Genomic DNA, 14,041 nt, shown 5'->3' with positions numbered 1-14,041 from the left:
CTTCCAAGACAACACAAACATCAATGGGTGTAAATGTGATTTATTAGATATTTAAAATCATTCCTTTGACTTGTGAAATTAGCCGCCAATTGACCCAATAACACACAAATTTGTGGCAAAAATATGTAACGGTGTAATAATTAATCGAACAAATGAGTAAAGTAAAGCTATACTAAGTTAAAAACAGCAAAGAAATAGCTTTGACCGCGCTAAATACAAAAATACATGAAAAATATATTTGTAGCATGTGAACCACTCAAATAAGTTGACGCGTTAATAAATTAAATGAAAATAAACGGCTGCATGACATCCAGTGAGTGTTAAAATAAAGTTTGCTTGGACGTCACTAGGTGGGGCAAAGAGGCCACCTGGTGGTCATTGTTAAAACCCTTCAGGACGACATCCAGAATATACTGCATATACACATCTATGAACACAAAAGTCCCTTTGTGGCTGCCTTTACTAGACCTGAGAAGAAACTAAACACAAACACTGACACAATGTCAGCATTGGAGAAAAACAGGTAGGCATTCACAAGTTGCAATTTACTTCACCCCCCAAACAAAAAGAGGATTGACACTTCATGATTCAATGCATATAAAATGTTGTCTTGCTGTAAGGGGCTGAATGAGGCGCAGCAGGCGGTAACCCGATCGGTCGGCCAGTCTTTCAGGCGACAAGACGGGAAAAGGAGCACGGGAAGGGACGAGGATGCCGGCGTCTCCCGCCGTACCATCACCGTTGTTTGAGAAGCGCTCTGTACATGGCGAAGCCCAGCACGGCGAACACGGTGGCGCCCACGCTGGCCCGCAGCCAGAACGTCGAGTTCTTCAGGTCCGCTTGCGCCATGTGCCTGGCGGAACGCAACAACAGGCCAGGTGAGATATGGCGATAGAGGAAAGCTTTTAATTCATACTGAAACTTTGGCAGAAATGGATAACATGTTTGGAATTTTACATAAGAATCAATCAAAACTGGTTTTGAATTGGCCTTAAGTATTTTCCTATATGAATTTCTATAACAGGAGTAAACTACTGGGGAAAAAATGAACTTATGGACGATACTGTAATTTATTGATCTGGACCTTTACATTCAAATCCAAACCTATCAAACCCATCATTTGCAGTTTAAAAGGGAATTTCCCCACTTGCACGACTAATAAAGACTCATTCCATTCTATGGGAAACCAGCGTAGACTTGAGCACAAGCACGCACTACGACTAGGATGAAACACAGGATAGCGCGCCACATATCAACCTGTTGTGAACCACCCTGCGCAGTTGGGCCTTAATGCTGCGCAGCAACTCCATCTTGAGGAGGTTCTGACACAGGCAATAGGTGCACTTGTTGCAGGCGCACATGCAGCGGAGACGGACGTGGCTGTGGAGGGGAAGGGGCGGGGGGGGGGGGAGAACACACACCACAATGTGTGGATGCGCATGCAAAAAAACACACAACACACACAAAACCTGGAGGCACGTGGAGGCGGGATGGATGAGACCATAGTTTTGTCTTCTTTTTTTTTTTTTTAAATAATTGCCTCCTAAATAACATTGAGTCAATCAGATTGCCTGTAGGTGTGTAAGCCCTTTAGTCCACTGCACTGCTTTTCAAGCTCTGCTGAGCAAAGTGGTTTTAATTGCGCCAGAGTTCAGACGACACCATTTGCAGAGGCCAAATGAGATTTGGAGGGCTTGGCCGGCTAATCTACTCGAGAAGCCAATCGGATCAGAGCACTTTGAAGGAGTTAAGACACCCTGTAAGATCTGCAAAGTCTATTGAAAACTTGAGGTTCGCAACTCCACATCTGGCGTTTAAATCGACATCAAGAAAAACAGCACATGGACTTCAAGTTGAACTCGTGGCTGGTGGTGTTAAATGATAACTTTCATGCATTTCCAGTGAGGTCGACGCAACTAATCGCTGATTTGACCATTTTTCATGTGCTAAAAAGTGGAGCCCACAGGTCAAAGCAAACATGGTGAAGGAGCATTTAGCTGTTATGCTGCATGCAAATGGGTGAGCTGCCAACAGATGTGAAATCAGCCTCAGGTGTAAATGATAACAAAAAAAATAAAAAATAAAATAAAAACTTCAATACCTATTATCATTTAAAAAAAATTTTTTTTAATTTAATTTCAATTTTTTAAGTTATTTTAGAAACCTGCTTTTATTTCTTTACTATTTAATGATTTCAATGTTGTCAATGTACGTTCCTTTAATCCTTTTGCGAAATTACAACTTATTTTAGCCTGGTCTAAACTTGTATAGTGTTGTACGGACAATTGGGAGAGGGGAAGAGTTGTGGATGAAAATGAGGGGCCAAAGAGACAACCTGAGGTTCGATACTCACGGGTACATGGCCATGGTGGTGATCCTCGTGTAGAGGTCTTTGCTGGGGGCGTCGGGCGCGTTGCACGTGAACGGCTGGGGCGGGTGGAGCTTGTGTTTGCGGCAAAAGTCGTGCGGCGAGAGGCTGTACTGCTGCCGCACTTCGTGCAGGTCCGATTTGGCGGCGATCACCACGCACGGAGTCTTGCTGTCCATCAAGTATTGCTGCCGCAAACGAACACAAAATAGATTCACTCAATTGTATAATGTTCCCCCTGCTAAATCGTGGCTATGCTACATCACAGATTGTTTTTGGGCGGAATGTGACTATGACATTAAAAAATAAACAATTATAAGGTCTTTTTCGGTATGGCAGATTTTCAGCCATTTTGAAACATATTCTCCATGATGAACAGAAAGGTACGTTCGCAAAGCCTCAGTAACAACAGGTACACTTTCTAGGTGTTGCAAAAAACAAAACAAAAAAACAAGCGTACATACCTTGAACATTTTGGCGCAGTATTCAAAAGAATGCGGATTGTTGACGTCATAGACCAGGCAGACCACATCACAAGCGAGGTCCGCCTCTGACATGAAGTCCAAATCTGGCATCATCTCATGGAGCTGGAAGGAAGATTTTGTGAAACAATAAATGTGGTCAACTTCAATCTTCAGCTCTTCTTAAATATATGCAGGACACCTATAATCTCTGAAAAACCTGCAAAATAGCGAGGTAAAACCCAACATAAACCCTGTAATACATGAATTGTGGACACAATTTTTTTTATTATTACCACTGCTTGTATGGTATTTTGTTACAGTTGTTAAACAAAGTGCTCCCCCCATTTAATTCATTCACTGCCATTGACGACTATAGACGTCAAAAATTTATGTGAACCATTTCTATTAGTTTAACATTTTTTATGAAAACTTATAATTATTTTATTACACATTTACAACAGATATAAAATTATCATGCGATTAATTACAATTAAATCGTCTAACGCCCCTTATTTTTAATGTATTATTTTTTTTAATTAGGCCCGTCAGGCGATTCAAAATTTTTATTGTAATTAATCACATGACTTCATTTGTTAACTAACAATTAATCACAAATTTTATTTCTGTTCTAAATTTACAATATTTTTTTTCCAGGTTTTCACACTCTTAGCAGAAGTGGATTTTTTTTTTAAACTAATAGAAATAGTTAAAATGATTTTTTGACGTCTATAGCCGTCAATGTCAGTGAATGAGTTAAAAATATATTATTCTGTTATGTATAATGAAAATTGATGGGTTTTTTTTGCAGCAGAGCTTGCAGATAGTAGCTATTTTTTTCTGATCTTAATATTAATGAGAATTAGAGTGTGACAAAAGTTTTCTTCCTCCCACTCCTATTTAGGCCATCTTAAATCAAGTACTTATTGGAAAATGGTGTTTTGGTTGTTTTGTTTATGCTGACCGCTGCATGAAATAAATGAAAAAATGTAAACAAAATGAAAGTAACAAAGCAATACAATTGAAAAAGGCCTCGTTGACTGCCATTAAAACCAGTTTGTAATCTCAGCCATTCTATTCTATCATGACATTTTTATTTACAAGAATAGTAGTGATATTTGACTTCTTTTTTTTTTTTTTTTCAATTTTCTTGCAGATTCAGCAATTTTCCTACAGGAGGCCTTCTCGTGAAATTCTCCCTTTTTTGCTATTTAACCCGTGCAGTGGACATGACATATTTGCATATCTGAACCCATAAAAACGCATTATTTGGATGAAGTCAACCCTTCTGGTTCATGATTGGATCCTAGCTAACCAATCACAATCGCAAGTTGATTTGCATGATGTTCATGTTAAAAATGTTACTAAGTCAAAATCAGTAAAAAATAAAAATAAAAAATAAAAAAAATTGCCCAGCAGAAAAAATGCAGGTCTGAAGGGGTTAAATCAGAAGTTAGAAGCACCTACCAGCAGGTATTTCTCTTGACCATACACATAAGTTGTGCTGATGGCGTACAGGGACTTGTGGTCTTCCCTAATGCGCGTCTGCCGCTATGGTGACAAAAACAAAGCCCATGAGAATCAAATGACAGAAAACCTGATAGCCAGCTGCTGGCATTTAAGACGGCTTAATCCATTTGTTCTGCGTCATCTTGTCCCCCATTCATCAACGGACCTGAAGGTTCTTTCCTAGGAATGCCTGCAAGAAGCCACTCTTCCCGCTGGCTCGGGCCCCGATGACGTTGCAGCGGAAGACGCTGCGCTGGGTTTGTTTCTTCTGCAGATCGATGCGTTTGTTTCGTGTCACTGAAAACCAAGATTTTGTATTTGTTGATATTCACTTAACTCATTTACTGCCATTGACAGCTTTAGACGTCAAAAATTCATTTGAACTATTTCTATTAGTTTAACATTTTTTCCACTTTTGTTAACAAGAGTATGAAAACCTAAAAAAAAAAAAGTTTTTATTGTACATTTAGAACAGATATAAAATTTGTGATTAATCGCGAGTTAACTATTGAAGTCAAGTGATTAATTACAATTAAAAATTTTAATCGCCTGACGACCTAATTTTTAATAATGGTTTTTATTTTTTAAAGAAAAGATCATTAAAAATGAGGGCATCAGGCGATTATTTTTTTTTAAATTGTAATTAATCGCAGTACTACATGAAAACCTATAATTTTTTTATTGTACATTTAGAACAGATATACAATTTGTGATTAATCAATCGTGAGTTAACTATTGAAGTCATGCGATTAATTACAATTAAAAATTTTAATCGTCTGACGCCCCTAATTTTTAAGAATCTTTTCTTCTTTTTTTTTTAATTAGGAGCATCAGGCGATTACATTTTTTTTAATTGTAATTAATCACATGACTTCACCAGTTAACTCATGATTAATAACAAATTGTATATCTGGTCTAAATGTACAACAATTTTTGACGTCTATAGCCGTCAATGGCAGTGAATTTAAAAAAAGAAAGTTGTTATAACAAGGTAGCGTGCAAGCACGCATAACTTTCTGCATAGGCTACCTGTGATAGCGGCTGCTTGCGACTCCTGCTCACTGATGATGGAGTATCCCAAGTAACCCAAATACTCCAAACTCCGCTGGACATCCAGGTACGTCGTTAACCTGCGTGGCAATTGGACGAGAGTTTTCTTTCTTGTTTCTTTTCTTTTCTTTTTTAAATACAAGTGAAGAGAAAAACTCACGTCCACTGGGAGAGGTATCCCTGGTATGTGATCCATCCCTGTTCATTCGTGCACACTGTGTGGTTGACGTCTGGACCCCACGGCATGTACGGAAACACTTTGAACAGGTCCTTCACCTCTTCTGGCGACAGCGCACAGTCTCGGTCCTGAACACGCACACACATACGTGGCTCTACTTCAGGGTTTATCGAACATGGCAGCCTCATGCAAAGCCGAGATTGTCATTGAGGTATTGAAAAAAAATAATTGGCACAAACGATTGAGCATTATTATGAGTAATCTGAGAATAACATGTTAAGACATTGTTGGAAATATGATATATACTACTGCAATATTTAACATAGTTTTTGATCTTGTGTAGTTATTGTTGTGGTTGTATGACATCAGCCAGGGCTTGCCACAGTGAGTGACTCACTTGAGGTTTCAAATCTAAAAAAATTGTTTTATTCCATTGGGCTGAAAAAAGACATTACGGGGAAAAAAAGTGTTTGTTTTTTCTTCCCAATTTCAACCTTCAGTTTTCTCTTCCAAGTCCATCAGTGTTTTTAAATTTTTAATTCCTGGTTTTCACATTCAATTTTCTCTCTCTTTATTTTTGTATTTTAGGTTTTTAATGTATTTTCTTTTTAGTGGCAATGTACCTTTTCAACAATGCTCAAATTTATTTTAAATGTCAATACTTAATGGCATTGTTCTGGCTCTATGAACCCTGCTATAAAAAAAAATCCACAGTGATTGAGTTTCGAATCATTAATGTAACTCATTCACTGCCCTTGACGGCTAAAGATTTCTATTAGTTTCACTTTTGTTAATAAGAGCATGAAAACCTAGAATTTTTTATTGTACATTTAGAACAGATATAAAATTTGTGATTAATCGTGAGTTAACTAGTTAAGTCATGTGATTAAATCAAATTTTATATCTGTTCTAAATGCACAGTAAAAAAATTCTAGGTTTTCATACTCTTGTTAACAAAAGTGGAAAAAAATCTGAAACTAATAGAAGTAGTATTAATATTGAATTTTTGACATTAACCGCAGTGAATGAGTTTAATGTTAACACTAAATGTTAACATTGTAATATAAAATATAATATTATTGTATTTTCTGTGTTATTTATCATATGATATTGTGTATTACATTTTAGTTTCATTATTTTTGGTGAAGAAAGCTACAAGCCTCATCTATCATGCGCCAGTATTTAAAATGACATCTTCGTGATGAAGTTCGGTCAATTGCACAACTCACTTTGTCGTGCTTGTCAAAAACGCTCTGAAGGAAGAGGTAAGCGTTGTGGTTTAGCTCTGTGGTGCAGTCGGGAGGAATCTTGACTCTGGAAGAGAGAAAAAAACACTAACCAAATCACCAAAAGCGTTGCGTCAAAGGAATTACAAGTTGAACATTTCCCGGCACTTACACAGGGAAAAGATATTCCTGCGTGAGCTCCAAGTCGTCGTCGTACCCAAACCTCCTGAGCACAGTCCAGGTGGTCTCGTGTCGACCTCGTTGTATGAAGAGGGTGTGCAGGAACAAGAAGCCTAAATTGAGGAGAAGATGAGGACAGCAAACAAATATCAAATTGTATTCTCACAATAGACTGAGATGATCTTGAACCTTTTAGTGTGAGCCCGTTATCCTTGACGCCATCGGCCATGTTTCTTCTGACTACGTTTTTAACATCCTCTAAGGCCTGGGACGCCAGTGGTGTGTTGAAACAAGTTTTCTACAGTACATGAAAAACAAAACACTAAATGATGTAGCAATTTGGAACTCGCCATAAAATGCCCATTGATGATGCACAGAATTGTATTATTAGACCACAAATATAATATGATGATAAAAGTATTACCTGAAAGAAGTTGAGCTCGTTGTCATTCAGGATGCCGTCGTTGTCCAGGTCGGACACTTTAAAGATTCTAGTTAAAGCCTTAATGCAAGAAGGCTTCAGCTGCAAGACAGATGAAATTGCATCTTAGTCTATATACATGTAGGGAGCAAAATATCCCCATCAGCCAATTTCAACAGTCTCACCTCTTTTTCTTCTGGACAGTAGAGAGGTCCTGTCGGGTGGAGAACTGCCTTCTGAGCGTAGTAGAACAGCTCTGAGATGTTCTTCAGATTTTTGGCAGAGCACTATGAGGATGTAAAATCATACATGTGGCTTACACGGCCATTTTAAATTGGGACCTTCAAACCAAACCACACCATTATGACGCTCGGTAGATTGATCTCAATATTCTAGATTGTTGTTATTACGATAAGTATTATTTACTGAGAAATACAGTAGAATCTTTGGCAGCATCACAAGAAGATTCTGATTGGAATGCAAGGTTGTTTGCTGTGAATGATAACTCTACTTATCTTCCGGTAAAAGCAAAATAGTTTGTCTTTTTTCCTCCAGAGGGTTGAAGTCGATTATCTCTTTCACTGCCACTGACGTTTAAAGACGTCAAGTAAAAACCTACGGAGCACTGCCAATGACGTCAAAAGACGTCATCCAATGATTTTTTTTTTTTGAAACGGGTAGAGGAAACCCTTCCGCATGTCTAGTGAAAGTTTCCAGCCTGTCTGTTGTGCCTAATGACTATTTTTGGCCCCTAGAGGGCAGCGATGACTCTCTTTTGACAAGATCGGGTGGGCGTCAGTAGAGGCGGAGCTAGAGCGTCGAGCAGGAGATGAGAATGGAAGACAAAGGAAAAATGGCGGCCGGTCGCGAGGAGCTCACGCCCGAGCCGTTTTTTTCAAAGACCAAAAGCATCGCTGAAAGAGCACATTGTTGACGACGATGATCATCATCGATGATGAAGAGGAGGGTGGTGACTCCGTGGTTGGGAAGCATTGACGCGGCAGTAGAAGACGTTAGATGGAGCTAGATGGAGGAGGGAACGGGCAATGGCGAGCGTTTGCAAGCAGCTCTACACTTACAAGACGAAAGGCATCGACCAACGCTAAAATAGTACATTGATGACGACGATGATCATCATCGATGATGATGAAGGTGAATCCGAGCTTGACGGCGAAATTGGAACCGCTGATGCGGCGGCTATGACGGTGTCGTAACGCGGAGCGCAACCGAGCACGCACAGGCGGACGTTCGATCGGACGACGGAGAGTGCCCCGAGTCCAATGCATATTCATCGGAGGAAGTGTGTACAGTCTGCTACTTGCTTTTTATTCCCCGGAAAAAAAGGCCGTCAAGAAAGTGTAACGTTTGCACGCTAAACGGACAAAGTGAAAGTGAAAGTAAACTGTTGTGCGAGTCCTGGCGTCTCCTTGCACGCAGGAGAGCGTTACAAAAGGAAAAACTGTATTTGAAACATCCACATAATTGTAAGTAGTACCACAGTTGCACACATTTGTAAATAGTTTGCGAAATTGTTTTGTCAAATTGTTACACTGTTGAATGGAAATAAACGTATTTTGCAATCAAAAAACACTTTTTCATTGTTGGTGAAAGCGTTTTACAGAAGTAAAGCACTATTTAGGTGTTTGTGGCATCATTCATGGACAAAAAGAAGTGTACAATTCACTAGAGTGCATGAAATAACATCGTTTCACAAAAAGCTCTTTTTCTCCATTTTTTGTTTCAAAACAGAGAATTTCGGTGAAAGTAACCATTTTCTATTGTTGATTACTGAAGAACGGAATAAGGTAGAAACAAACTTTTTTTTCTGATGAAAGCTGAGAGTCCAATCTTTCATTTGGTAGTATGTGTGTTTCCATAGTCCAAACACAACATTTTCTGTGGACCTTGAAAGATCACTCAAAATGCTTAAATCGGCTGGCAGTGGGGACAACCCGTTTCTGAAAACGTCTGGCAGTCAAAGAGTTAATGACCTTGTGAGAGAATACCACGGCTGTGTTAGGGCTGTCCGTGTGCAAGCTTATTATCCACAATGCCAAGACTAGGGATTGAAGTTTCACACTCACTTCACCCACACTGTATTTAAAAGCAACAGGATAGGTGATCAATAAATATTATATCAATAACAATTCTATAATCTAGTTTTTTTTCCTTTCCGTTTTAACTCATTTACTGCCATTGACGGTTATAGACGTCAAATGTTCATTTTAGCTATTTCTATTAGTTTAACATTTTTTCCCACTTTTGTTCACAAGAGTATGGAAACCTAGAATTTTTTTATTGTACATTTAGATATACAACTTGTGATTAATTGTGAGTTAACTCGTGAAGTCATGCAATTAATTACGATTAAAAAATTTAATCGCCTGACTCTCCTAATTCTTAAATCATCTTTTCTTCTTTTTTTTTTGAAGTCGCGTCGGGTGATTAAAATGTTTAAATGTAATTAATTAACTCACGATTAATCATAAATTTTAAATCTGTTCTAATTGCACAATAAAATAAAAAAAAGTATATACTTTCATTCTCTTGTTAACAAAAGTGGAAAATATGTTAAACTAATAGAAATAGTTCAAATGAATTTTTTACGTCATTAGCCGTCAATGGCAATGAATGAGTTAAAATATATCAAGAAATGATCGTGATAATTTTGACATCCAGCTAACTATACTGCAATTGATGATGAAAAGGGGCAGAACATGGCCAACCAATGCTGCTCATTGGCATGCCTGTGTAACTAAATGCCACATGATGGAGTGCCCAAACTGTTTCCACTTCTATGTGTCCACACTCCGCTCTACTTTGGATTTGCAGCTAAATCTAACAGCAGGCCAGCATGACAGTCTCATGATCTCATAAATGTCAACACCGCCTGACAAAAAACAAATTCCTCCATGACAACAACTCATTCCCAAGTCTGACAATATTACTGGTCACTCACTGATATAAATCCATTAACTGCTGGGGTGCAAAAGAGGTCAGCAGCCTGCGGGCAGCTGATGGGATCTAACTCGCATATTCGTAGCTTTCTCAAGCACGGGTGGCTCTTAGTTTATAAGAGTCTCGAAATACACATTATCAATGTTACGTCACGCAACAAACTAGTCGTCATGCGGCATAAGAAGGCATGCTCAATCGCCACTGAACTTACACAAGTTAATATTTGTAGCCTAGTAGTGTTTTTCCATTCAAATTTGTATTGTAATTATGACTTGACTACTACACAGGTTAGCCATCGACCAGTATGTTCCGATTTACAAATTACAAATGGACCTCCGTCGTAAACTGAGGAGCCTCCTGTACATCAAATTTAAGTGCGTAGGTCTTCAGCTACATCAGCAGATGGTAATGCTATCTTACCTCCACACACGTCTCAATGTCCTGGTATTGATTCATGATAGGCAGGATGGTCTCCATACTGCTGTGCTCCACCAGGTCAGACTTGTTGCCCACAAGGATCAATGGCACCCTACGGAAGAAAAAAAAAATCATATGCATTGTACAGCAGTGGCCACTATTACAATAATAGCAGCTCTATTTAACTAATTGACATATCATACACCATACTGATGAAAATTAGGATAGAGCATAAGACGCAAGTGAAAATTATCAGCAATTTTTCAATAGTTACAGGACAATGATAGTATATGAATGCTAAAACAATGAAAGTATATTAGAGTTTACAATTATATACTATCACAGAAGTTTAAAAAAAAAATTTGTGTGATTGAAGTGTGGCCTTTTAGTTTAAAGAAGTTGAACAAAAACCTGAATTTTCAGGAGCTCAAAAGTATCCAGAAAACATGACCAGGACTTCAGACTAACATTTCTTTTAGTTTTAAGTTGAATATTTCATGAGGGGTGTAAGTAGAATATTTAGGGACACACATGAACAGCAAAATGAATTGGAAAGTAAATATTACATTTCACCTCATTTTCACTATATTACTGTTAAATGGGCGGAAGTGTGGAGCAGAAGTTTGTCAGCAAAAAAGAAAAAAAAAGGAATGTTTGAAAAAATAAGAAGAAAATGTATAGGTCACACATTCTGAATTCTGTGAATAAAATCAGAATACCGACTTCAAAGTGAGAATGACTTTTGCACCATAAACTTAAACACAACATAAGCAGCCTAAATTAGGCAACCGTCAGGTTAAATGCAACACACACCTGCTGTCTTTGTCTATTCTGTCATTGATGAGAGGAATCCAATGACTTGTCACCTGGGAGGAGAGCGCATAACATTGAACACTCACTAAAAACAAATACACTCACTTGTATCCCCTGCATAACGGAATCCAATATGTATCACAAATTACACATTAACACAGATAATGCTTACTTTTAGGATGTCAGATTTAACATTAATAAATGTTCTTGTTTTGACGCTCATTGGATTGTGCAGGTGTACCTTATATAATGCAATTCCATTGTTCGAGACACACCCAAGCAAAATCAACAGTAGCCGAAGCAGGATCCTTGCTCACCTTTTCAATTGACTTCTTGTTGTTGACCGAGTACACTATGCAGATAACATTTGCCTGTAAGGGGGAAATAGTCCAAATCAGCTTCTCATTTATAGAGGGAAAATATTACAATTCATTGACACATCAAAATGGGAGAAAATAAATTCAACCAACTTTAGATATTTCTTGAAACAGTTGCTCGTCTGACTGCTCTGCCTCTGCAAGATGTAGACAAACAAACAAATGGGGCTGTGAGGTACATGTGCACTCTTTCACCTGTCACTATAAACATCATAGTACCTGAGTAATCCACGATGTGTGTGGGGACCCTCTCTGGGGTGACGTCTGCTGGGATTGTGATCTCCTCAGCTCGCAGAGGAACCTGACATTGAAAACCACCATTGGCATCAATAAGCAACAATTTTTTTTTTTATAGCCAACGTTTGCATGTATAACCATCACCTCATCGGGGAACTCCTCACTGACCAGAGACATAATCAATGACGTCTTGCCCACCTTTGCTGTACAGATGAGAAAAACATCCAAATGTATGTATCACAGGTCTTTTACATGTTATTTAGAACAAACACTTGATCTCAGCACTTTAGTCTGAGCTTCCTAATTTGTTTACAAACGGAATGTTGTAGGAGCCAAGCCTATCCCACACTTTACTGCAATAACAGTGATCTTCTAGAGTTTAATAGTGGAATGATGCGGAATACACATTTTTAGAGATTTTTATAGGGGCACCACATACTGAGCGACTGAAGTGCTAGCTATTAGCCTCCTCGCTAGCACACACAAAGTATAAGCGGATAAGGCGCTTTGCAGCCGAGCCACATTGAACACACTCGCAACTTACGTTCCCCAACAAGCAGTATCCTCACGTCCTTCCTCATGTTTAAACAAGATTTTCTCCAGAATTAGGGACAGTCTATTGCTTCATGAAGCCTCCTCGTTGGCTGTCACTCCTTCGGCAGTTTCTCTTACGTCAGGCCCAGCTACTGTCAAACTAGGACGGCGCTTTGTAGGACAAAACGGACGGTCTCTTTTTGGTGTCGCTCTTCACGTTCTTCGCGCGTTAACTCACAGCGAGCACTTTCCTAGCTCAGTGCTACTGCATTTTAAAAATAGCCGACTGTTATACGCCACGACTTTTGAATGGAATTCACGTTTTCGGCGGTTCCAGAGCATTTCGCAGTTGTTTCATGAGCACGCCTGACCTCCACTACCCGGCAACTACGGCGAGTAGTGAGTGGACAAACTTCATTTGTGGTATTATAAAAGAACGAATGCCGCCCTCATGTGTCAAAAGGGGGAACTGCAGCTCCCTCACAAAGCAAATGGTCAACAGTACAGTGCTGTACAGTACTGCATTGTACAGGTACAGTATTTCACAAAATGGAAAAGATATTTAAAAGCCACAGACTTTCAAAACGGACAGATGCGTCAGGCCATTCGATTATGTAAAATTATTTTAGCATATTGCATTTGATTTACAATCATTATTTGATTATGAAAACAAAATAAATGGAATACATTTAAAACAAAATAGTTTCTTTGCTAATGAATAATAATCTCGTTTTTTTATGCTGTACTCTAAAACTTAATTGTAATTAGACAATTATTTATTTAACCAAAAACAAAACAGTTGAGTCAAATATTAATTAATGAATTAATGTATTTCTTTTTAATTTTACCAATAGTTGACCAATCAGTCAATTATCCATCCATTTTCTATACCGCTTATACTCATCAGGGTCTTGGGTGTACTGCAGCTGATCTTGGAGACAGCTGGTCGCCAGTCGTCACAGGGCACAAAGACAAAACCATTCACATCTAAGGGCAATGTGCAAAGAAGCTAGGACATATCCCACACATGCAAACTCAGCACAGGGTGGCCACAGCCTGGATTTAACCCCACAACTTCAGAACTGTGGTGGATATGCTAACCACTCGCGATAGAGATAGCAATTTAACTCCTGATCATGTATGTAAATGTTTGGTGTACTGGATTAAAGAATGGAAGCAGCCGTATGTGCCCCTTGAGCCATACTTTGCCCACCCCTGCTTTAGATTCTCCCTGAGCTGAAGTCTTGTTGAATTTGGTGATGTCTCCCCCATGGGTTCTCCAATGGGCCTTATTTGTCTCTTTAGGGTTTAT

At 38.8% G+C, this 14,041-nt stretch overlaps 1 protein-coding gene across 2 annotated transcripts; it reads right to left on the bottom strand.

The window, feature by feature from the left end:
• Positions 1 to 24: 24 nt before the first annotated feature.
• rhot1a (ras homolog family member T1a) lies at positions 25 to 13,124 on the bottom strand. Of its 2 annotated transcripts, XM_077557199.1 has the most exons (20): positions 12,740 to 13,124; positions 12,340 to 12,398; positions 12,178 to 12,259; positions 12,052 to 12,095; positions 11,899 to 11,952; positions 11,582 to 11,634; positions 10,772 to 10,880; positions 7,579 to 7,680; positions 7,397 to 7,495; positions 7,162 to 7,270; positions 6,965 to 7,085; positions 6,796 to 6,880; positions 5,549 to 5,694; positions 5,368 to 5,468; positions 4,505 to 4,635; positions 4,297 to 4,380; positions 2,833 to 2,955; positions 2,354 to 2,556; positions 1,258 to 1,380; positions 25 to 853 (listed from the first exon to the last, which is right to left on the bottom strand). In XM_077557199.1, the coding sequence occupies exons 1-20, from the start codon at positions 12,774 to 12,776 to the stop codon at positions 736 to 738; spliced, it is 1,983 nt and encodes a 660-aa protein (XP_077413325.1). In that variant the 5' UTR covers positions 12,777 to 13,124; the 3' UTR covers positions 25 to 735. The 2 variants fall into 2 exon arrangements, with proteins under 2 accessions (XP_077413325.1, XP_077413326.1); XM_077557200.1 differs by lacking the exon at positions 1,258 to 1,380.
• Between the last annotated feature and the right edge of the window lie 917 nt (positions 13,125 to 14,041).

The sequence above is a fragment of the Vanacampus margaritifer genome, chromosome 2, assembly GCF_051991255.1.
Source record: "Vanacampus margaritifer isolate UIUO_Vmar chromosome 2, RoL_Vmar_1.0, whole genome shotgun sequence".
Lineage (NCBI taxonomy): Eukaryota > Metazoa > Chordata > Actinopteri > Syngnathiformes > Syngnathidae > Vanacampus > Vanacampus margaritifer.
The sequence above is the reverse complement of the archived record's forward strand: the minus strand, read 5'-3'. Positions and strand labels throughout refer to the sequence as shown.

Coding starts and splice junctions, on each gene's coding strand:
- rhot1a (XM_077557199.1), bottom strand. CDS start 12,776: ATGAGGAAGGACGTGAGGATACTGCTTGTTGGGGAAC. Junction 12,096..12,177: donor ACACATCGTGGATTACTCAG/GTACTATGATGT, acceptor TACATCTTGCAG/AGGCAGAGCAGTCAGACGAG. Junction 7,681..10,771: donor ACATTGAGACGTGTGTGGAG/GTAAGATAGCAT, acceptor ACATCCTCATAG/TGCTCTGCCAAAAATCTGAA.